Consider the following 24,664-nt stretch of genomic DNA (forward strand, 5'->3'; position numbering starts at 1 on the left):
ATCACCATTAATCACTGAATCACCATACATCATTAGTCACTAAATCACAATTAGTCACTAAATCACCATTAGTCACTGAATCACCATACATCATTAGTCACTAAATCACCATACATCATTAGTCACTAAATCACAATTAGTCACTAAATCACCATTAGTCACTGAATCACCATACATCATTAGTCACTAAATCACCATACATCATTAGTCACTAAATCATCATTAGTCACTGAATCACCATACATCATTAGTCACTAAATCACCATATATCATTAGTCACTAAATCACCATTAGTCACCGAATCACCATACATCATTAGTCACTAAATCACCATTAGTCACTGAATCACCATACATCATTAGTCACTGAATCACCATACATCATTAGTCACTAAATCACCATTAGTCACTAAATCACCATTAGTCACTAAATCACCATACATCATTAGTCACTAAATCACCATACATCATTAGTCACTAAATCACCATTAGTCACTAAATCTCCATACATCATTAGTCACTAAATCACCATTAGTCACTAAATCACCATACATCATTAGTCACTAAATCACCATTAGTCACTAAATCACCATACATCATTAGTCACTAAATCACCATACATCATTAGTCACTAAATCATTTCAGGTCAAACTCTGCAGGCACTACTCCAGACCTCATTGTTAGGATGGACCAGCTGCAGAGTTAAACTGTGGTCGACTGCAGAGCGATAACAGTCTGTCTACATGTGACTTAACTGTTTCAACGGAAGGAGGCGAGAGGAGAATATTCAGTCACTCTTGGAGGACGACGCAGAGGTAGAAATCTACTCCAAGTGTGGCTGGATATTCTCCTGTAGGAATGGTGACAAACTAAAATCAGATGTAAACACGCTACTAACCTTGCAAGTCGAACAGCGAGCTTGCGTCCGTGGTCCTTTCGGAGGGGGCCTGTGTGATGGGGAGGAGGTAAGAGCGGTACCCTTTCAATATGGCCGCCATGAACCTAAGGAAGGTTTCCTGGATCTGCATCTCTAGCGTGTGGAGGCTCTTCCCTCCGCTCGCCAGGTCTGGGTCAATCGCAGTGGGCTCCATCTGACCATCCTCGCCGCTGACTTGGCCACCTGGACAATACCGAAGAGAGACAGGTGTTAATCAACTAACCTCAGACACAAGCCCCTGTTGGACAATAGGACCAGAAATACTGTACATTCTGCTTTTATGAAGTGTTTTTTTAGTCAGCATTTTTATATTGATGGTTTGCTTTGTCTTTAGTTAGGTAACAACTTTCTTATGAGATAATACATTCACACAGGTCTATAAAGGTGACAGAAATGGTAGATGGCACGGTACATCCAAAAGCTTGCAGACCCGAAATTGATAATAAGAAGATTGTGGGAGCTGTCCTGTTAGATTTCAGTGCAGCCTTTGATACTATTGACCATAACCTGTTCTTGAGAAAACGTGTATTATGGCTTTTCAACCTCAGCTCTGAATCCACAACATGGCAATCTATCTAATAGAACTCAAAGGGTTTTCTTTAATGGAAGCATCTCTAAAGTCAAACATGTAAAGTGTGGTGTACCGCAGGGCAGCTCTGTAGGCCCTCTACTCTTTTCTATTTTTACCAATAACCTGCCACTGGCATTAAACACAGCAGGTGTGTCCATGTATGCTGATGATTCAACCATATACGCATCAGCAACCACAGCTAATGGAGTCACTGAAACCCTTAACAAAGAGTTGCAGTCTGTTTTGGAATTGTTGGCCAGTAATAAACTGGTCCTGAACATCTCTAAAACTAAGAGCCTATGTTCTAGACCTCAGCTGAATCTGTTAATGAATAGTGTGGCCGTTGAACAAGTTGAAGAGACTAAATTACTTGGTGTTACCTTAGATTGTAAACTGTCATGGTCAAAACATATAGATTCAATGGTTGTAAAGATGGGAACATGTCTGTCCATAATAAAGAGATGCCTTGCTTTTTTGACACCACACTCCACAAAGCAAGTCCTGCAGACTCTAGTTTGGTCTCATCTTGATTATTGTCCAGTCGTGTGGTCCAGTGCTGCAAAGACCTAGTTATAAACTGCAGCTGGCCCAGAACAGAGCGGTACGTTTTACTCTCAGTTGTAATCAGAGGGCTGATATTAATACTGTGCTGCCAGTCTCTCTATTGGCTGAGAGTTGAGGAAAGACTGACTGCACCACTTCTTCTTTTTATAAGAAATATTGTGTTGAATTTCCCAAATTGTTCGCGTAGTCAACTTACACACAGCTCTGACACACACACTTACCCCAGCAGACACGCCACCGGGGGTATTTTAATAGTCCCCAAATCCAGAACAAATTCAAGAAAGCGTCCAGAATTATATAGAGACATTATTGCATAGAACTCTGCTCAAATAAACAGCAAACCTGGTTTAAAAAACAGATAAAGCAACACCTCGCGGCACAACGCCTCTCCCCTATTTGACCTAGATAGTTTGTGTGTATTCGTATTGATATGGAGGCTACATGTGCCTTTTCAAAAAATGCATGTAATTCTGTCCTCGAGCTGTTCTTGTCTATTAATGTTCTGTATTATGTCATGTTCTGTGTGGACCCCAGGAAGAGTAGCTGCTGCTTTTGCAATAGCTAATGGGGATCCATAATAAACCCCAGGAAGAGTAGCTGCTGCCTTGGCAGGAACTAATGGGGATCCATTGTCATGTTTTGTCATTGATTATCATGCCTTGTCCCTGTTCTTCTCCTTCTATTCGTTTCCCTCTGCTGGTCTTATTAGGTTCTTTCCCTCTTTCTATCCCTCTCTCTCCCCCTCCCTCTCTCACTCTCCCGCTCTCTCTTCTCTCTATCGTTCCGTTCCTGCTCCCAGCTGTTCCTATTCCCCTAATCAATCATTTAGTCTTCCCACACCTGTTCCCGATCCTTTTCCCTGATTAGAGTCCCTATTTCTCTCCTTGTTATTCGTTTCTGCCCTGTCGGTTCCTTGTCTAGAATTCACCGTGCTGTGTTTGTGTATCGACCTGTCGTGTCGTGTTTTCCTCAGATGCTGCGTGGTGAGCAGGTGTCTGAGTCTGTTTGGTTCAAGTGCCTTCCCGAGGCAACCTGCTGTTCACCTGCTGTTCAAGATCGAGTCTCCAGTTTGTCCTCGTCATTTCGAGTGAAAGTTGTGTTTTTTGATTGTATTTACTTTACTGGATTAAAGACTCTGTTTTCGCCAAGTCGCTTTTGGGTCCTCTTTCACCTGCATGACATCCATAATAAACCCCAGGAAGAGTAGCTGCTGCTTTTTAACAACAGCTAATGGTGATCCATAATAAACCCCAGGAAGAGTAGCTGCTGCCTTGGCAGGAACTAATGGGGATCCATAATAAACCCCAGGAAGAGTAGCTGCTGCCTTGGCAGGAACTAATGGGGATCCATAATAAACCCCAGGAAGAGTAGCTGCTGCCTTGGCAGGAACTAATGGGGATCCATAATAAACCCCAGGAAGAGTAGCTGCTGCCTTGGCAGGAACTAATGGGGATCCATAATAAACCCCAGGAAGAGTAGCTGCTGCCTTGGCAGGAACTAATGGGGATCCATAATAAACCCCAAGAAGTGTAGCTGCTGCCTTGGCAGGAACTAATGGGGATCCATAATAAACCCCAGGAAGTGTAGCTGCTGCCTTGACAGGAACTAATGGGGATCCATAATAAACCCCAGGAAGAGTAGCTGCTGCCTTGGCAGGAACTAATGGGGATCCATAATAAACCCCAGGAAGAGTAGCTGCTGCTTTTGCAATAGCTAATGGGGATCCCTAATAAACCCCAGGAAGAGTAGCTGCTGCTTTCTTTTTAACAACAGCTAATGGAGATCCTCATAAAATACCAAATACCTGGACCTATACTAGATCAGACACACTTCTGATAAGACTTGAAAGAAAACATCACTTCAAGCTTTTCTAGGACTCATCTGGAATCCATCTTCATGTCCCTTCTTTCTCTAATGTGTGTGTGTGTGTGTGTGTGTGTGTGTGTGTGTGTGTGTGTGTGTGTGTGTGTGTGTGTGTGTGTGTGTGTGTGTGTGTGTGTGTGTGTGTGTGTGTGTGTGTGTGTGTGTGTGCACGCGCGTGCGTGTCTAATATATGACCAGTAGAGGGTAATAAAACAGAATTGATTGATCTATCCTCTGAAATGTAAGATGGAACACTGTCTAATTTACAATGGGTTGAGATAAGCACAGCAACTCACGACTCTCCCCCATAAATCCTTCATTGACTTCAAAGGAGTAACATTTCTGTTAAACGTATCGATATCTTAAGTCAAAGATACTAAATTATAGAAGATGCCTGATTGATGAGAAGTCATGTATATCCACTGGTATTTAAGATGAAACACGGACTAATTTACAATGGGCTGAATCGGAGCACGCAATGCGGACTCCAGCGGACATTACTCGATTACGCCAAATGGGAGACTTACACGGAAAAATGAAAGATAAACGGATTATCAGTTTCCAGGCTCACCTTCAGTCAACTGTTGGTACAGTCTACCCAGGGTATTGAGGAGATGTTTGCAGGCTTTCTGTGGTAGTATCTTCCATGTTAGGGCCCTCTTCTCCTCCTTGCTGAAAACACAACACAACAACAAGAGATTAGAGGAGACGAGGAGATGAGGAGATGAGGAGATGAGAAAGGGATAGAAAGACAGCAGTAGGAAGAGATGGAGGGAGGGTGGACATCCACACAGGACTGGCAACCCTGACAGCATTAGGAAGAGATGGAGGGAGGGGGGACATCCACACAGGACTGGCAACCCTGACAGCATTAGAAAGAGATGGAGGGAGCGAGAGAGCGAGAGAGAGAGCGAGGGAGGGAGGGAGGGAGGACAACAGGAGGAGAGCTGAAAGGAGGGGGGGAGGACAACATGGAGGAAGTGCTGAAAGGCAGGAGGGAGGACAACAGGAGGAGAGCTGAAAGGAGGGAGGGATGACAACAGGAGGAAGAGCTGAAAGGAGGGAGGGAGGACAACAGGAGGAAGAGCTGAAATTAGGGATTTTGATTGCTGTGTTTCTTGTCTGAGGGGTTCGGGGATATTGGCTTGTCTGTTTTGTGTTTTGTGTTTAGAGTTTTGTGTTTAGAGTGCCTGAGATGTAGTTTCAGCAAAAGTGTGTTAACAATTGGAAAAAACTGTAATTAAGCACAACGTGGAAAATTGTATTGTGCTAGTTGAACTTCTGTCCTTTGAAAAGAAAACGGACAATAACATATTTTTCCCTGAGTGAGTCATTATCGTTACACAACAACATGACAAACCAAAGAGACAACAGGTTAGAGATTAGAAGTTATGGGAGATTGGTATTTGTAGAGGTCATAGGTCATAGGTCATAGGTCATAGGTCATAGGTATAGGTGACTGAGGGTGGTCTACCAGGTAACACCACTTCCTGCAGCACATATCCTCTTTCTCACTACTCATATCATTCTTTCCCAGTCTGAATAACATGGAAACACTAACTGTGACACTGCAAACGTCCGGGTAAGGGTTAGGGTCAGAGTCATAAATAGAGGTCAGGGTTCAGGGTTTACAGATAACTCACTGTCGGCACAGCAGACCTCATGGTTAAGGTTCACGTTCCAGGGTCAGAGGTCAGAGGTCGGGTGTTAAAGAGGGCAGACTTACTGTAATATGTTGTTGGTGTCCAGGTCGACACAGCAGACGTCGGGCGGAGGCACATAGAGGTCAAAGTAACGTGAGTCGACCCCCACGATGAAGGGGCAAGGGGCAGAGAGAACATCTGCCAGGGCCAGAGGGCACAGAGGGATGTAGGGGCACGGCCAGTGGAAGGGGAAGATCATCTGGTGGGAGACAGGCAGACTGGCAGTTAAGTATATTCCAACACTCACCGTCACAGGTGATGGGATACCCTTCACATACAAGAACCACTTATTGTCCAACACTTGCTTTGGGATGGAGTTGAAGTTCCCCTTTGGGACTACAAAACCCATGTCGTTTTTACAAATATTTTTTAAACCGTGGATGAGCATTAGCTGATGTACTATCCTGGTGGACCTTAGTGGCTCAGTGGGTAAAGAGCCTGGTGTTAACCATGCCGAGGTTATGGGTTCCATTTCCATGGAGATCACACACACACACACACACACACACACACACACACACACACACACACACACACACACACACACACACACACACACACACACACACACACACACACACACACACACACACACACACACACACACACACCGACACCAGGGCCTCCGTAACACTGGTCAGTACGGCCGGTCTGAGAGAGTGGACCAGGATCTTGTGTTCTGTTACGGCCAGCACCAGCAGAGTGGTCGCGTTCTTCGGGCCCAGGTTAAGGAGCAGAGTGGAGAGACGACCACCACTGAGAGAGAGAGAGAGAAGTCAAATTCAGAATGAACAGATTGGAGCTGTGTTGTTCACGGTCTGTCTGTCTGTCTGTCTGTCTGTCTGTCTGTCTGTCTGTCTGTCTGTCTGTCTGTCTGTCTGTCTGTCTGTCTGTCTGTCTGTCTGTCTGTCTGTCTGTCTGTCTGTCTGTCTGTCTGTCTGTCTGTCTGTCTGTCTGTCTGTCTGTCTGTCTTACCTGAGAGGCAGAGGGGAGGAGACAGGCTGGCTCAGCATCAGACTATCATGTGGAGACAGCTGTAGAGCACACAGAGAGTTGACATAGGCATCAGCAGGAAGAGGGGCAAAGTTCAATGCTCTACGGTAGCTACGGCAACACGACCAGATCACACAGTCAGTGATTTCACAGCTCAACCCAGAGAAAAGACAACTGTATTGGAGTTGCATTGTACAGATGATCAAAATGGTCAAGTCATATTTGACTGTGTTTCTACAACGTTAAACATCACTTTCATATTTGCCCGGAGACTTCATCTCACCTGTAGCAGGATGCGTGGTCTCTGTGACGAGGGGAACGGGACTTTGTGCATGAAGTGGGAGATGTGCCTGTTGGACAGAGAAGACATGACAGGTTAGATAACACGCTTCGATAGGTATTGTGACACTGTCTCAGACGATATCTGGAAAAAATGGATAAGTCTGACAAACATGACAGAAAAAAATCAACAAAACCACAGTCCAATCAAATCACATGTTATTGGTCGCATAGACACATTTTGCAGATGTTATCGCAGGTGTAGTGAAATGCTGGTGTTCCTAGCTCCAACAGTGAAATGCTGGTGTTCCTAGCTCCAACAGTGAAATGCTGGTGTTCCTAGCTCCAACAGTGAAATGCTGGTGTTCCTAGCTCCTACAGTGAAATGCTGGTGTTCCTAGCTCCAACAGTGAAATGCTGGTGTTCCTAGCTCCAACAGTGAAATGCTGGTGTTCCTAGCTCCAACAGTGAAATGCTGGTGTTCCTAGCTCCAACAGTGAAATGCTGGTGTTCCTAGCTCCAACAGTGAAATGCTGGTGTTCCTAGCTCCTACAGTGAAATGCTGGTGTTCCTAGCTCCAACAGTGAAATGCTGGTGTTCCTAGCTCCTACAGTGAAATGCTGGTGTTCCTAGCTCCAACATTGCAGTAATATCTAACATCCCAAAAATAAAGAAATAAACAGTATATAATGGTGTGTATAGACAGTATATAATGGTGTGTATAGACAGTATATAATGGTGTTTATAGACAGTATATAATGGTGTGTATAGACAGTATATAATGGTGTGTATAGACAGTATATAATGGTGTGTATAGACAGTATATAATGGTGTGTATAGACAGTATATAATGGTGTGTATAGACAGTATATAATGGTGTGTGTAGACAGTATATAATGGTGTGTATAGACAGTATATAATGGTGTGTGTAGACAGTATATAATGGTGTGTATAGACAGTATATAATGGTGTGTATAGACAGTATATAATGGTGTGTGTAGACAGTATATAATGGTGTGTATAGACAGTATATAATGGTGTGTGTAGACAGCATATAATGGTGTGTATAGACAGTATATAATGGTGTATAGACAGTATATAATGGTTTATAGACAGTATATAATGGTGTATGGACAGTATATAATGGTGTGTATAGACAGTATATAATGGTGTGTATAGACAGTATATAATGGTGTGTATATACACTATGGTCAGTATATAATGGTGTGTATAGACAGTATATAATGGTGTGTTTAGACAGTATATAATGGTGTTTATAGACAGTATATAATGGTGTGTATAGACAGTATATAATGGTGTGTATAGACAGTATATAATGCTGTGTATAGACAGTATATAATGGTGTGTATATACAGTATATAATGGTGTTTATATACAGCATATAATGGTGTGTATAGACAGTATATAATGGTGTGTATATACACTATAGACAGTATATAATGGTGTGTATAGACAGTATATAATGGTGTGTATAGACAGTATATAATGGTGTGTACAGACAGTATATAATGGTGTGTATAGACAGTATATAATGGTGTGTATAGACAGTATATAATGGTGTGTATAGACAGTATATAATGGTGTATAGACAGTATATAATGGTGTATAGACAGTATATAATGGTGTGTATAGACAGTATATAATGGTGTGTATAGACAGTATATAATGGTGTGTATAGACAGTATATAATGGTGTGTATAGACAGTATATAATGGTGTGTATAGACAGTATATAATGGTATATAGACAGTATGGACAGTATATAATATAAGGAAGTTGCTAACTAGCGTTAGCGCAATTGCTAAGTAGCATTAGCATAATGACTGGGCTAACAAATACCATAGACTTCCAGTCATAAAAATGTTATCCAGGAGTTCATCTGACTCTGAGGAAGTAGATAAAGGGCCTCATTGCCCAAATCCCAAAGTATCCCTTTATTCATTAATTTAATAATAATGAATATTAATGTGGAGATATTATTAAATATTATTAAATATATTACATATATTATAGGTACTTAGTTTCAAACTTCTTCGGGATCGGTGTCCCTTCCACGAGACGGTTGAGCTATTGTAGGCTAATGCAATTAGCATGAGGTTGTAAGTAACAAGGACATTCCCAGGATATAGACATATCTGATATTGGCAGAAAGCTTAAATTCTTGTTAATCTAACTGCACTGTCCAATTTACAGTAGCTGTTACAGTGAAAGAATACCATGCTGTTGTTTGAGGAGAGTGCATAATTTTGAACGTGAAAAGTTATTCATTAACAAATTAGGCACATTTGGGCAGTCTCGGGACAACATTTTGAACAGAAATGCAATGGTTCATTGGATCAGTCTAAAACTTTGCACCTGGGCTGGAATAATACATGATGGTCTTTCTTTTACATTTCAAAGATGATGGTACTTTGTATTATCTTTATCCATATCAATTGTGTTATATTCTACTACATTCCATTCACATTTCCATAAACTTCAAAGTGTTTCCTTTCAAATGGTACCAGGCAGTTAGATTTGGGTATGTCATTTTAGGCAAAAATTGAAAAAGGGGCTAATCCTTAAGAGCACGAATTAGTGTTATTAGTAGTTGTAGCAGTAGTTATATTAGTAGTTGTAGTAGTAGTTATATTAGTAGTTGTAGTAGTAGTTATATTAGTTGCATTAGTAGTTGTAGCAGTAGTTATATTAGTTGCATTAGTAGTTGTAGCAGTAGTTATATTAGTTGCATTAGTAGTTGTAGCAGTAGTTATATTAGTGTTATTAGTAGTTGTAGTAGTAGGTATATTAGTTGCATTAGTAGTTGTAGTAGTAGTTATACTAGTGTTATTAGTAGTTGTAGCAGTAGTTATATTAGTGTTATTAGTAGTTGTAGTAGTAGGTATATTAGTTGTATTAGTAGTTGTAGTAGTAGTTATATTAGTGTTATTAGTAGTTGTAGCAGTAGTTATATTAGTGTTATTAGTAGTTGTAGTAGTAGTTATATTAGTGTTATTAGTAGTTGTAGCAGTAGTTATATTAGTTGCATTAGTAGTTGTAGTAGTAGTTATATTAGTTGCATTAGTAGTTGTAGCAGTAGTTATATTAGTTGCATTAGTAGTTGTAGCAGTAGTTATATTAGTGTTATTAGTAGTTGTAGTAGTAGTTATATTAGTGTTATTAGTAGTTGTAGCAGTAGTTATATTAGTGTTATTAGTAGTTGTAGCAGTAGTTATATTAGTTGTATTAGTAGTTGTAGCAGTAGTTATATTAGTTGTAGCAGTAGTTATATTAGTGTTATTAGTAGTTGTAGTAGTAGTTATATTAGTTGTATTAGTAGTTGTAGCAGTAGTTATATTAGTTGTATTAGTAGTTGTAGCAGTAGTTATATTAGTTGTAGCAGTAGTTATATTAGTGTTATTAGTAGTTGTAGCAGTATTTATATTAGTTGTATTAGTAGTTGTAGCAGTATTTATATTAGTTGTATTAGTAGTTGTAGTAGTAGTTATATTAGTTGTATTAGTAGTTGTAGTAGTTATATTAGTTCCTGTCACGCCTTGGTCATTGTATCTTGTGTTTTTGTTATATGTTTGGGTAGGCCAGGGTGTGACATGGGTTTATATGTTGTATTTCGTATTGGGGTTTGTATTAATTGGGAGTGTGTATTAGTAGGGGTGTGTCTAGTTAGGCTTGGCTGCCTGAGGCGATTCCTAATTGGAGTCAGCTGATTCTCGTTGTCTCGGATTGGGAACCGTATTTAGCAGCCTGAGTATCTTCATTAAAGTTGTATTTTGTGGGTGTTTGTACCTGTCTCTGTGTTAGTCACCAGATAGGCTGTAATTAGTTTCACTCGTTTGTTGTTTTCTTCTTCAGTTATTTCATGTACCGCATTATCTTCATTAAAGTCATGAGTAACCTACATGCTGCATTTCGGTCTGACTCTCTTCTAACAGCAGACGAATATCATTACAGAATCGCCCACCACAATTCACAGACCGAGCAGCGTGTGAACTGGCAGGATCTGAAGGAGGACTATATGGATTATACGACATGGGAAGAAATCGACAGGTGGGCGGCCGACCCAGAGCGAGTGCAGGAGCCCGCCTGGGATTCCCTACAGCAATGCGAAGAGGGCTATACACGGATGGAATCGAAAAGGAGAGCACGGCTATACAGAGCGAAAACCGTAGGTAACGGGGAAAGCGCAGAGAGAGAGTGGCAGAGTCAGGAGTCAGACCTGAGCCTACTCTCCCTGTTAATTGTGAGGAGCAGCAATATGAGGACTTCTGGTCTTGGGAGATGATATTAGACGGAAAAGGACCCTGGGCGCAGCCGGGAGAATATCGCCGTCCCAAGGAGGAAATAGAAGTAGCTAAAGCGGAGAGGCGTGAGTATGAGGAGGCAGCACTGCGACGCAGTTGGAAACCGGAAAGTCACCCCCAAAAAATTATTGGGGGGAGGCTAAAAGGGAGAATAGTTATGCCAGGTAGGAAACCTGTGCATACTCCCTGTGCTCACCGTTGGGCTAGAGAGACCGGGCAGGCACCGTGTTATGCTATGGAGCGCACGGTGTTTCCAGTGCGGGTGCAGAGCCAGCTGCGACTCATACCAGCCCTTCCTATTGGCCGGGCTAGAGTGGGCATCGAGCCAGGTAAGCTTGGGCAGGCTCGGTGCTCTAGAGCTCCAGTGCGCCTGCACGGTCCGGTCTATCCAGAGCCACCTATACACACCAGTCCTCCGGTAGCAGCTCCCCGCACCAGGCTTCCTGTGCGTGTCCTCGCGCCAGTACCACCAGTTCCAGCACCACGCACCAGGCCTCCAGTGCGCCTCGCCTGTTCAGCTCAGCCAGAGCCTTTCTCCTCTCCTGCGCTGCCGGAGTCTCCTGTCTGTCCAGCGCCACCAGTTCTCCCAGTCGGCCCAGCGCGTCCAGTGCGCATCGCCTGTTCAGCACAGCCAGTGCTTTTCTCCTCTCCTGCGCTGCCGGAGTCTCCTGTCTGCCCAGCGCCGCCAGTCGGCCCAGCGTCACCAGTCTGCCAGGATCCACCAGAAGTGCCAGTCTGCCAGGATCCGCCAGAAGTGCCAGTCTGCCAAGATCTTCTAGATCGGCCAGACAACCTTAATCATCCAGGTCCACCAGCCAGCCAGGATTTACCGGAGCCTACTACCTGCCTGAGCTTCCTCTCAGTACTGAGCTTCCTCTCAGTACTGGGCTCCCTCTCTGTACTGGGCTCCCTCTGTACTGAGCTCCCTCTCTGTACTGGGCTCCCTCTCTGTACTGGGCTCCTCTCAGTACCGGGCTCCCTCTCAGTACCGGGCTCCCTCTCAGTACCGGGCTTCCCCTCAGTACCGGGCTCCTTCTCAGTACCGGGCTCCCTCTCAGTACCGGGCTCCCTCTCAGTACCGGGCTTCCCCTCAGTACCGGGCTCCCTCTCAGTACCGGGCTGCCCCTCTGTCCCGGGCTGCCCCTCTGTCCCGGGCTGCCCCTCTGTCCCGGGCTGCCCCTCTGTCCCGGGCTGCCCCTCTGTCCCGGGCTGCCCCTCTGCCCCTCTGTCCCGGGCTGCCCCTCTGTCCCGAGTTGCCCCTCTGTCTCGAGTTGCCCCTCTGTCCCGAGCTGCCCCTCTGTCCCGAGCTGCCCCTCTGTCCCGAGCTGCCCCTCTGTCCCGAGCTGCCCCTCTGTCCCGAGCTGCCCCTCTGTCCCGAGCTGCCCCTCAGTTATGTGGGGTTCAGGGTGAGGACTATTAGGCCATGGTCGGCGGAGAAGGTGGATTATCCTAGGACGCGAAGGGGAGGAACTAGGACATTTATGGAGTGGGGTCCACGTCCCGAGCCAGAACCGCCACCATGGACAGACGCCCACCCGGACCCTCTCTATGCTCTTGAGGTGCGTCCCGGAGTCTGCACCTTAGGGGGGGGGTTCTGTCACGCCTTGGTCATTGTATCTTGTGTTTTTGTTATATGTTTGGGTAGGCCAGGGTGTGACATGGGTTTATATGTTGTATTTCGTATTGGGGTTTGTATTAATTAGGAGTGTGTATTAGTAGGGGTGTGTCTAGTTAGGCTTGGCTGCCTGAGGCGATTCCTAATTGGAGTCAGCTGATTCTCGTTGTCTCGGATTGGGAACCGTATTTAGGCAGCCTGAGTGCGCGTTGTATTTCGTGGGTGTTTGTACCTGTCTTAGTGTTAGTCACCAGATAGGCTGTATTAGTTTCACTCGTTTGTTGTTTTCTTCTTCCGTTATTTCATGTACCGCTTTATCTTTATTAAAGGTCATGAGTAACCTACACGCTGCATTTCGGTCTGACTCTCTTCATACAACAGACGAACAACCGTTACACTCTCTAATTCTCTCTTTCTTTCTCTCTCTCGGAGAACCTGAGCCCAAGGACCGTGCCCCAGGACTACCTGACATGATGACTCCTTGCTGTCCCCAGTCCACCTGACCATGCTGCTGCTCCAGTTTCAACTGGCCTGGGCCCTAGGACCATGCCCCAGGACTACCTGACATGATGACTCCTTGCTGTCCCCAGTCCACCTGGCCGTGCTGCTGCTCCAGTTTCAACTGGCCTGGGCCCTAGGACCATGCCCCAGGACTACCTGACATGATGACTCCTTGCTGTCCCCAGTCCACCTGGCCGTGCTGCTGCTCCAGTTTCAACTGTTCTGCCTGTGATTATTATTATTTGACCATGCTGGTCATTTATGAACATTTGAACATCTTGGCCATGTTCTGTTATAATCTCCACCCGGCACAGCCAGAAGAGGACTGGCCATCCCACATAGCCTGGTTCCTCTCTAGGTTTCTTCCTAGGTTTTGGCCTTTCTAGGGAGTTTTTCCTAGCCACCGTGCTTCTACAACTGCATTGCTTGCTGTTTGGGGTTTTAGACTGGGTTTCTGTACAGCACTTTGAGACATCAGCTGATGTACGAAGGGCTATATAAATACATTTGATTTGATTTGATATTATTACTAAGAGACAGTAATTCCCATCTTATTTTTAGTTCATTGTTGTTATTATTAGACAATAGTTCCCATATTATTAATATTATTATAAATATATTATTATTATTAGCCTAGAGGTTAGAGCTTTGGACTAGTAACCAGAAGGTTCATATCCCCGAGCTGACAAGGTACAAATCTGTCGTTCTGCCCCTGAACAGGCAGTTAACCCACTGTTCCTAGGCCTTCATTGTAAATAATAATTTGTTCTGACTTGCCTGGTAAAATAAAGGTAAAAAATAAAATAAAATAATTATCAAACAGTAGTTCCAATATGATCATTATTACTAATATTGTTATTACTAATATTGTTATTACTAATATTGTTATTACTAATATTGTTATTACTAATATCATTATTACTAATATTGTTATTACTAATATTGTTATTACTAATATCATTATTACTAATATTGTTATTACTGATATTATTATTACTAATATCGTTATTACTAATATTGTTATTACTAATATCGTTATTATTAATATTGTTATTACTAATATTGTTATTACTAATATTGTTATTACTAATATTGTTATTACTAATATTGTTATTACTAATATCATTATTACTAATATTGTTATTACTAATAGTATTATTACTAATATCGTTATTACTAATATCGTTATTACTAATATCATTATTATTAATATTGTTATTACTAATATTGTTATTACTAATATTATTACTAATATTGTTATTACTAATATCGTTATTACTAATATTGTTATTACTAATATTGTTATTACTAATATTGTTATTACTAATATTGTTATTACTAATATTGTTATTACTAATATTGTTATTCCTAATATTGTTATTACTAATATTGTTATTACTAATATCATTATTCCTAATATTATTATTACTAATATTATTATTACTAATATCGTTATTACTAATATTATTACTAATATTGTTATTACTAATATTATTACTGATATTGTTATTACTAATATTGTTATTACTAATATTGTTATTACTAATATTGTTATTACTAATATTGTTATTACTAATATTGTTATTCCTAATATTATTACTAATATTGTTATTCCTAATATTATTACTAATATTGTTATTACTAATATTGTTATTCCTAATATTATTACTAATATTGTTATTCCTAATATTATTACTAATATTGTTATTCCTAATATTGTTATTCCTAATATTATTCCTAATATTGTTATTATTGTTACTAAATAAAAATAAAAATAAATTGTTTCATGTTTTATTTGACACTTGAAAAAATTAAATTAAAGCGTTTCGTCTGTCTGTGTGTATGCGTGCGTGTGTGTGTGTGTGTGCGTGCGTGTGTGTGTATGCGTGCGTGTGTGTGTGTGTGTGTGCGTGCGTTTGTGTGTGTGTGTCTGTGTGTGTGTGTGTGTGTGTGTGTGTGTATGCACGCGCGTGTGTGTGTGTGTGTGCGTGCGTGTGTGTTATTCCTCACTTCTCTATGGGCAGAGCGTGTGGTCCAGAGATGGAGTATCTGTAGAGAAACGTCAGGAAGTTCCTGAATGAGTCAAAGAATGGCCAGTGTGACAGCAAACAGATGCTCTTGTTAGCGTGAACGCTCTTTGTCCCCTCGCTGCTACTGCACGTGCCCGGTAGCCCCAGCAGAGAACGCTGTCTGTCACTCAGCTGGTCCTCTGGGTATGGCTCATAGAACTGGATGGCAGCTCCATACACCTGGAGAGAGGTAGACGAACACACACGCGCGCACACACACACACACACACACACACACACACACACACACACACACACACACACACACACACACACACACACACACACACACACACACACACACACACACACACACACACACACACACACACACACACACACACACACACACACACACACACACACAAAAGTAACGTATCCCCAAATCCCCAATAATTTGTTCTTAACTGACTTGCCTAGTTAAATAAAGGTCAAATAAATCAAATCAAATATCTATCTGTCGTTCTGTGTGTCAGAGGAGGCTGGTGGGAGGAGCTTTAGGAGGACGGCTCCATTGTCATGGAACGGTATCAAACCCACGTTTCACTCCATTCCAATGATTCCATTCCAGCCATTACAATGAGCCCTTCCCCCCTTATAGTTTATCCTACCAGCATCCTCTGGTGTGTGTGCTTGTACCCACCTTGTCTCCAGAGGCCCCAGTCAGTACAAAGGTAGAGAAGACAGGCAGGGAGTGTTTGGTGTGTGCTGGCCAGAACTCAATGCTAGCTCCCATGGGCAGACAGAACAGAGGAACCGACTCCGGCAAGGGAAAAGACTCGTCGTCCTCCTCTGGGTACCTACACAACAGACCTAGAGAGAGAAATCAGACCTACACAACAGACCTAGAGAGAGATCAGACCTACACAACAGACCTAGAGAGAAATCAGACCTACACAACAGACCTAGAGAGAAATCAGACCTACACAACAGACCTAGAGAGAAATCAGACCTACACAACAGACCTAGAGAGAGATCAGACCTACACAACAGACCTAGAGAGAAATCAGACCTACACAACAGACCTAGAGAGAGAAATCAGACCTACACAACAGACCTAGAGAGAAATCAGACCTACACAACAGACCTAGAGAGAAATCAGACCTACACAACAGACCTAGAGAGAGAAATCAGACCTACACAACAGACCTAGAGAGAAATCAGACCTACACAACAGACCTAATAATATTACACATATTCTGTCCTATTCCACTGTCTGTCTAATATTCTGTCCTATTACACTGTCTAATATTCTTTCCTATTCCACTGTCTAATATTCTGTCCTATTACACTGTCTGTCTAATATCCTGTCCTATTTAAATGTCTGTCTAATATTCTGTCCTATTACACTGTCTAATATTCTGTCCTATTCCACTGTCTAATATTCTGTCCTATTCCACTGTCTGTCTAATATTCTGTCCTATTACACTGTCTGTCTAATATTCTGTCCTATTCCACTGTCTAATATTCTGTCCTATTCCACTGTCTGTCTAATATTCTGTACTATTCCACTGTCTGTCTAATATCCTGTCCTATTACACTGTCTGTCTAATATTCTGTCCTATTACACTGTCTAATATTCTGTCCTATTACACTGTCTGTCTAATATCCTGTCCTATTACACTGTCTAATATTCTGTCCTGTTACACTGTCTGTCTAATATTCTGTCCTATTACACTGTCTAATATTCTGTCCTGTTACACTGTCTGTTCAATATTCTGTCCTATTACACTGTCTAATATTCTGTCCTATTACAATGTCTAATATTCTGTCCTATTACACTGTCTAATATTCTGTCCTATTACACTGTCTAATTAATATTCTGTCCTATTACACTGTCTGTCTAATATTCTGTCCTATTACACTGTCTGTCTAATATTCTGTCCTATTACACTGTCTGTCTAATATTCTGTCCTATTACACTGTCTGTCTAACATTCTGTCCTATTACACTGTCTAATATTCTGTCCTATTCCACTGTCTGTCTAATATTCTGTCCTATTCCACTGTCTGTCTAATATTCTGTCCTATTCCACTGTCTGTCTAATATTCTGTCCTATTCCACTGTCTGTCTAATATTCTGTCCCATTCCACTGTCTAATATTCTGTCCTATTCCACTGTCTGTCTAATATTCTGTCCTATTCCACTGTCTGTCTAATATTCTGTCCTATTCCACTGTCTGTCTAATATTCTGTCCTATTCCACTGTCTGTCTAATATTCTGTCCTATTCCACTGTCTGTCTAATATTCTGTCCTATTCCACTGTCTGTCTAATATTCTGTCCTATTCCACTGTCTGTCTAATATTCTGTCCTATTCCACTGTCTGTCTAATATTCTGTCCTATTCCACTGTCTGTCTAATATTCTGTCCTATTACACTGTCTGTCTAATATTCTGTCCTATTACACTGTCTGTCTAATATTCTGTCATATTCCACTATCTGTCTAATATTCTGTCCTATTCCACTGTCTGTCTAATATTCTGTCCTATTCCACTGTCTGTCTAATATTCTGTCATATTCCACTGTCTGTCTAATATTCTGTCCTATTCCACTGTCTGTCTAATATTCTGTCCTATTACACTGTCTGTCTAATATTCTGTCCTATTACACTGTCTGTCTAATATTCTGTCCTATTACACTGTCTAATATTCTGTCCTATTCCACTGTCTGTCTAATATTCTGTCCTATTCAACTGTCTGTCTAATATTCTGTCCTATTCCACTGTCTAATATTCTGTCCTATTCCACTGTCTGTCTAATATTCTGTCCTATTCCACTGTCTGTCTAATATTCTGTCCTATTCCACTGTCTAATATTCTGTCCTATTCCACTGTCTGTCTAATATTCTGTCCTATTCCACTGTCTGTCTAATATTCTGTCCTATTCCACTGTCTGTCTAATATTCTGTCCTATTCCACTGTCTGTCTAATATTCTGTCCTATTCCACTGTCTGTCTAATATTCTGTCCTATTCCACTGTCTGTCTAATATTCTGTCCTATTCCACTGTCTGTCTAATATTCTGTCCTATTCCACTGTCTGTCTAATATTCTGTCATATTCCACTATCTGTCTAATATTCTGTCCCATTACACTGTCTAATATTCTGTCCTATTCCACTGTCTGTCTAATATTCTGTCATATTCCACTGTCTAATATTCTGTCCTATTACACTGTCTAATATTCTGTCCTATTACACTGTCTAATATTATGTCCTATTACACTGTCTGTCTAATATTCTGTCCTATTACACTGTCTGTCTAATATTCTGTCCTATTCCACTGTCTAATATTATGTCCTATTCCACTGTCTGTCTAATATTCTGTCCTATTACACTGTCTAATATTATGTCCTATTCCACTGTCTGTCTAATATTCTGTCCTATTCCACTGTCTGTCTAATATCCTGTCCTATTACACTGTCTGTCTAATATCCTGTCCTATTACACTGTCTAATATTCTGTCCTGTTACACTGTCTGTCTAATATTCTGTCCTATTACACTGTCTAATATTCTGTCCTGTTACACTGTCTAATTAATATTCTGTCCTATTACACTGTCTGTCTAATATTCTGTCCTATTACACTGTCTGTCTAATATTCTGTCCTATTACACTGTCTGTCTAATATTCTGTCCTATTACACTGTCTGTCTAATATTCTGTCCTATTACACTGTCTGTCTAATATTCTGTCCTATTCCACTGTCTGTCTAATATTCTGTCCTATTCCACTGTCTAATATTCTGTCCTATTCCACTGTCTGTCTAATATTCTGTCCTATTACACTGTCTGTCTAATATTCTGTCCTATTACACTGTCTAATATTCTGTCCTATTCCACTGTCTGTCTAATATTCTGTCCTATTCCACTGTCTGTCTAATATTCTGTCCTATTCCACTGTCTGTCTAATATTCTGTCCTATTCCACTGTCTGTCTAATATTCTGTCCTATTCCACTGTCTGTCTAATATTCTGTCCTATTCCACTGTCTGTCTAATATTCTGTCCTATTCCACTGTCTGTCTAATATTCTGTCCTATTCCACTGTCTGTCTAATATTCTGTCCTATTCCACTGTCTGTCTAATATTCTGTCCTATTCCACTGTCTGTCTAATATTCTGTCCTATTCCACTGTCTGTCTAATATTCTGTCCTATTCCACTGTCTGTCTAATATTCTGTCCTATTCCACTGTCTGTCTAATATTCTGTCCTATTCCACTGTCTGTCTAATATTCTGTCCTATTCCACTGTCTGTCTAATATTCTGTCCTATTCCACTGTCTGTCTAATATTCTGTCCTATTCCACTGTCTGTCTAATATTCTGTCCTATTCCACTGTCTGTCTAATATTCTGTCCTATTCCACTGTCTGTCTAATATTCTGTCCTATTCCACTGTCTGTCTAATATTCTGTCCTATTCCACTGTCTGTCTAATATTCTGTCCTATTCCACTGTCTGTCTAATATTATGTCCTATTCCACTGTCTGTCTAATATTCTGTCCTATTACACTGTCTGTCTAATATTCTGTCATATTCCACTATCTGTCTAATATTCTGTCCCATTACACTGTCTAATATTCTGTCCTATTCCACTGTCTGTCTAATATTCTGTCCTATTACACTGTCTAATATTCTGTCCTATTACACGGTCTAATATTCTGTCCTATTACACTGTCTGTCTAATATTCTGTCCTATTCCACTGTCTAATATTCTGTCCTATTACACTGTCTAATATTCTGTCCTATTACACGGTCTAATATTCTGTCCTATTACACTGTCTGTCTAATATTCTGTCCTATTCCACTGTCTGTCTAATATTCTGTCCTATTACACTGTCTGTCTAATATTCTGTCCTATTCCACTGTCTAATATTCTGTCCTATTACACTGTCTAATATTCTGTCCTATTCCACTGTCTGTCTAATATTCTGTCCTATTACACTGTCTGTCTAATATTCTGTCCTATTCCACTGTCTAATATTCTGTCCTATTACACTGTCTGTCTAATATTCTGTCCTATTACACTGTCTGTCTAATATTCTGTCCTATTCCACTGTCTGTCTAATATTCTGTCCTATTACACTGTCTGTCTAATATTCTGTCCTATTACACTGTCTGTCTAATATTCTGTCCTATTACACTGTCTGTCTAATATTCTGTCCTATTACACTGTCTGTCTAATATTCTGTCCTATTCCACTGTCTGTCTAATATTCTGTCCTATTCCACTGTCTGTCTAATATTCTGTCCTATTACACTGTCTGTGCATTAGAGAATCCAAGTCCTTTACCTGCGTTGTATGCGATTGTGTTGGTTTTAGCCAGTGACTTCTTGTAACACAGGTACACCGAGGATCCCCACTGACATGGACAAACAGACAAACACAATATGTGATTGAAACGGGTAAAGACAATGCATTATAAACTCAGCAAAAAAAGAAACGTCCCTTTATCAGGACCCTGTCTTTCAAAGATACTTAGTAAAAATCCAAAAATCTTCACAGATCTTCATTGTAAAGGGTTTAAACACTTTTTCCCATGCTTGTTCAATGAACCATAAACAATGAATGAACATGCACCTGTGGAACGGTCGTTAAGACACTAACAGCTTACAGACGGTATGCAATTAAGGTCACAGTTATGACAACTTAGGACACTAAAGAGGCCTTTCTACTGAAAAAACACCAAAATAAAGATGCCCGGGGTCCCTGCTCATCTGCGTGAACGTGCCTTAGTCATGCAGCAAGGAGGCATGAGGACTGCGGATGTGGACTGCAGACGTGGCCACTATGAGGACAGCTGATCAATGACAGACCACATGTAACAACACCTGCACAGGATCAGTACATCCAAACACCACACCTGCGGGACAGGTACAGGATGGCAACAACTGCCCTAATTACACCAGGAACGTACAATCCCTCCGTCAGTGCTCAGACTGTCCGCAATATGCTGAGAGAGGCTGGACTGAGGGCTTGTAAGGCCTGTTGTAAGGCAGGTCCTCAACAGGCTGAGAGAGGCTGGACTGAGGGCTTGTAAGGCCTGTTGTAAGGCAGGTCCTCAATAGGCTGAGAGAGGCTGGACTGAGGGCTTGTAGGCCTGTTGTAAGGCAGGTCCTCACCTGACATCACCGGCAACAACATCGCCTATGGGCACAAACCCACCGTCGCTGGACCAGACAGGACTGGCAAAAAGTGCTCTTCACTGACGAGTCGCGGTTTTCTCTCACGAGGGGTGATGGTCGGATTTGCGTTTATTGTCGAAGGAATGAGCGTTACACTGAGGCCTGTACTCTGGACAGGGATCGATTTGGAGATGGAGGGTCCGTCACGGTCTGGGGCGGTGTATCACAGCATCATTGAAATGAGCTTGTTGTCAATCTCAACTCTGTGCGTTACAGGGAAGACATCCTCCTCCCTCATGTGGTACCCTTCCTGCGGGAGTCACCCTGACATGACCCTCCAGCATGAAAATGCCACCAGCCATACTGCTCGTTCTGTGGGTGATTTCCTGCAAGACAGAAATGTCAGCGTTCTGCCATGGCCAGCGAAGAGCCCGGATCTCAATCCCATTGAGCATGTCTGGGACTTGTTGGATCGGAGGGTGAGGTCTAGGGTCATTCCCTCCAGAAATGTCTGGGAACTTGCAGGTGCCTTGGTGGAAGAGTGGGGTAACATCTCACAGCAAGAACTGGCAAATCTGGTGCAGTCCATGAGGAGGAGATGCACTGCAGTACTTAATGCAGCTGGTGGCCACACCAGATACTGACTGTTACTTTTGATTTTGACCCCCCTTATGTTCAGGGACACATTATTCAATTTCTGTTAGTCACATGTCTGTGGAACTTGTTCAGTTTATGTCTCAGTTGTTGAATCTTGTTATGTTCATTCAAATATTTGCACATGTTAAGTTTGCTGAAAATAAAGGCAGTTGACAGTGAGAGGACGTTTCCTTAGAGGTAGAACAGTTATACACTGTGTGTACAAAACATTAGGAACACCTGTTTGTTCCTTGACATAAACTGACCAGGTGAAAGCCATGATCCCTTATTGATGTCACCTGTTAAGTCAACTTCAACCAGTGTAGATGAATGGGAGGAGACAGGTTAAATAAGGACTTTTAAGCCTTGAGGCAATTGAGACATTGATTGTATATGTGTGCTATTCAGAGGGTGAATGGGCAAGACAAAATATTTAAGTGCCTTTGAACAGGGTATGGTAGTAGGTGCCAGGCGCACCAGTTTGTGTCAAGAACTGCAACGCTGCTGGGTTTTTCACGCTCAACCATCTCCTGTGTGTATCAAGAATGGTCCACCACCCAAAGGACATCCAGCCAACTTGACACAACTGTGGGAAGCATTGGAGTCAACATGGACCAGCATCCCTGTGGGAAGCATTGGAGTCAACATGGGCCAGCATCCCCGTGGAACACTTTCAACACCTTTTATAGTCAATGCCACAACGAATTGAGGCTGTTTTGAGGGCAAAAAGGTGGTGGAATTCAATATTAGGAAGGTGTTCATAATGTTTTGTACACTTAGTGTTGTTCCTCGTGTATTTGGTGAAAAGCATAGGACCTATAATGTAACCTTGGGGGACACCACTTGTCAACTCCTCGTAAGTAAGCCTTGTCTGAGCCAGAATGGAGCCAATGTTCTGTTTCTGTAGCATGAGGTTGTGCAAGTACAGTGGCTTGCAAAAGTATTCACCCCCCCCCTCCATTGGAATCTTTCCTATTTTGTTGCCTTTCAACCTGGAATTAAAATATTTTTTTGGGGGGGGGGGTGTTCGTATCATTTGATTTTGACACGACATGCCTACCACTTTGAAGATGCAAAATATTTTGCATTGTGAAACAAACAAACAAAACTTTAGCGTGCATAACTATTCACCCTCCCAGAAGTCAATACTTTGTAGAGCCACCTTTTGCAGAAATTACAGCTGCAAGTATCTTGGCGTATGTCTCCATAAGCTTGGCACATCTAGCCACTCGGATCTTTGCCCATTCTTCAAGGCAAAACTGCTCCAGCTCCTTCAAGTTGGATGGGTTCCACTGGTGTACAGCAATCTTTAAGTCATACCACAGATTCTCAATTGGATTGAGGTCTGGGTTTGACTAGGTCATTCCAAGACATTTAAATGTTTCCCCTTAAACCACTCGAGTGTTGCTTTAGCAGTATGCTTAGGGTCATTGTCCTGTTGGAAGGTGAACCTCTGTACCGGTCTCAAATCTCTGGAAGACAAACAGTTTCCCTCAAGAAACTCCCTGTATTTAGCGCCATCCGTCATTCCTTCAACTCTGGTCAGTTTCCCAGTCCCTGCCAATGAAAAATATCCCCACAGCATGATGCTGCCACCACCGTGCTTCCCTGGTGTTCTTGGGGTGATGAGAGGTGTTGAGTTTGCGCTAGACATAGCGTTTTCGTTGATGGCCAAAACCTAAATTTTTAGTCTCATCTGACCAGAATACGTTCTTCCGTAAGTTTGGGGAGTCTCCCACATGCCTGTTGGCGAAAACCAAACGTGTTTGCTTATTTTTTTCTTTAAGTGATGGCTTTTTTCTGGCCACCCTTCCGTAAAGCCCAGCTCTGTGGTCCAATGGACAAATACTCCAATCTCTGCTGTGGAGTTTAACAGCTCCTTCAGGGTTATCTTTGCTCTCTCTTTATTGCTTCTCCACAACTTTGTGTTTGGAGAGCTCCTTGTTCTTCATAGTGTCGTTTGCTTGGTGATGCCCCTTGCATAGTGGTGTTGCAGACTCTGCCTTTCAGAACAGGTGTATATATACTGAGATCATGAGATAGATCATGTGACACTTAGATTGCACACAGGTGGACTTTATTTAACCAACGTTAACTGCCCATGATATATGAGACAACTTACACATGGTCATGTTCATATAAAGTGGCATTGTTTACATCATTACCTAGCAACCCCTTACCATTACAACTTTTACAACTACTAGTCTTAGCACCTGTAGCACGTCCTGGATGATTTTAAAGTTGCTTTTGATTTCTTTTATCCACTAACTTTTAATGAATTGTACCAACAAGAAGAGGAGGAGGTGGAAGATATGAAAGAAATTAAACAAGAAGAGCAAATGGAACAGCAACCTGAGCCCAGTGTTAATGTTATAGATATACACCAGCAACCTAAGCCCACCCCTTGTCTTCTATAGTATTGTTTTGTATAGTATACTATAGGATAGTATTGTATTGTATAGTATTGTATTGTATAGTATTGTATTGTATTGTATAGTA

At 41.8% G+C, this 24,664-nt stretch overlaps 1 protein-coding gene across 1 annotated transcript in view; it reads right to left on the minus strand.

Moving 5' to 3' along the window:
• The window catches only part of dennd4a (DENN/MADD domain containing 4A), a 96,713-nt gene that overhangs the window by 56,760 nt on the left and 15,289 nt on the right, over positions 1-24,664 (minus strand). Inside the window, exons 5-13 of the mRNA XM_046352067.1 lie at positions 20,697-20,766; positions 16,059-16,228; positions 15,357-15,595; positions 6,914-6,980; positions 6,613-6,671; positions 6,249-6,393; positions 5,661-5,836; positions 4,506-4,606; positions 898-1,119 (exon numbers count right to left, since the gene is read on the minus strand). Coding sequence (XP_046208023.1) covers positions 898-1,119; positions 4,506-4,606; positions 5,661-5,836; positions 6,249-6,393; positions 6,613-6,671; positions 6,914-6,980; positions 15,357-15,595; positions 16,059-16,228; positions 20,697-20,766 — 1,249 coding nt within the window. The remainder of the gene's footprint in view (positions 1-897; positions 1,120-4,505; positions 4,607-5,660; positions 5,837-6,248; positions 6,394-6,612; positions 6,672-6,913; positions 6,981-15,356; positions 15,596-16,058; positions 16,229-20,696; positions 20,767-24,664) is intronic.

Source organism: Oncorhynchus gorbuscha, linkage group LG06 (genome assembly GCF_021184085.1).
Source record: "Oncorhynchus gorbuscha isolate QuinsamMale2020 ecotype Even-year linkage group LG06, OgorEven_v1.0, whole genome shotgun sequence".
Classification (NCBI taxonomy): Eukaryota; Metazoa; Chordata; class Actinopteri; order Salmoniformes; family Salmonidae; genus Oncorhynchus; species Oncorhynchus gorbuscha.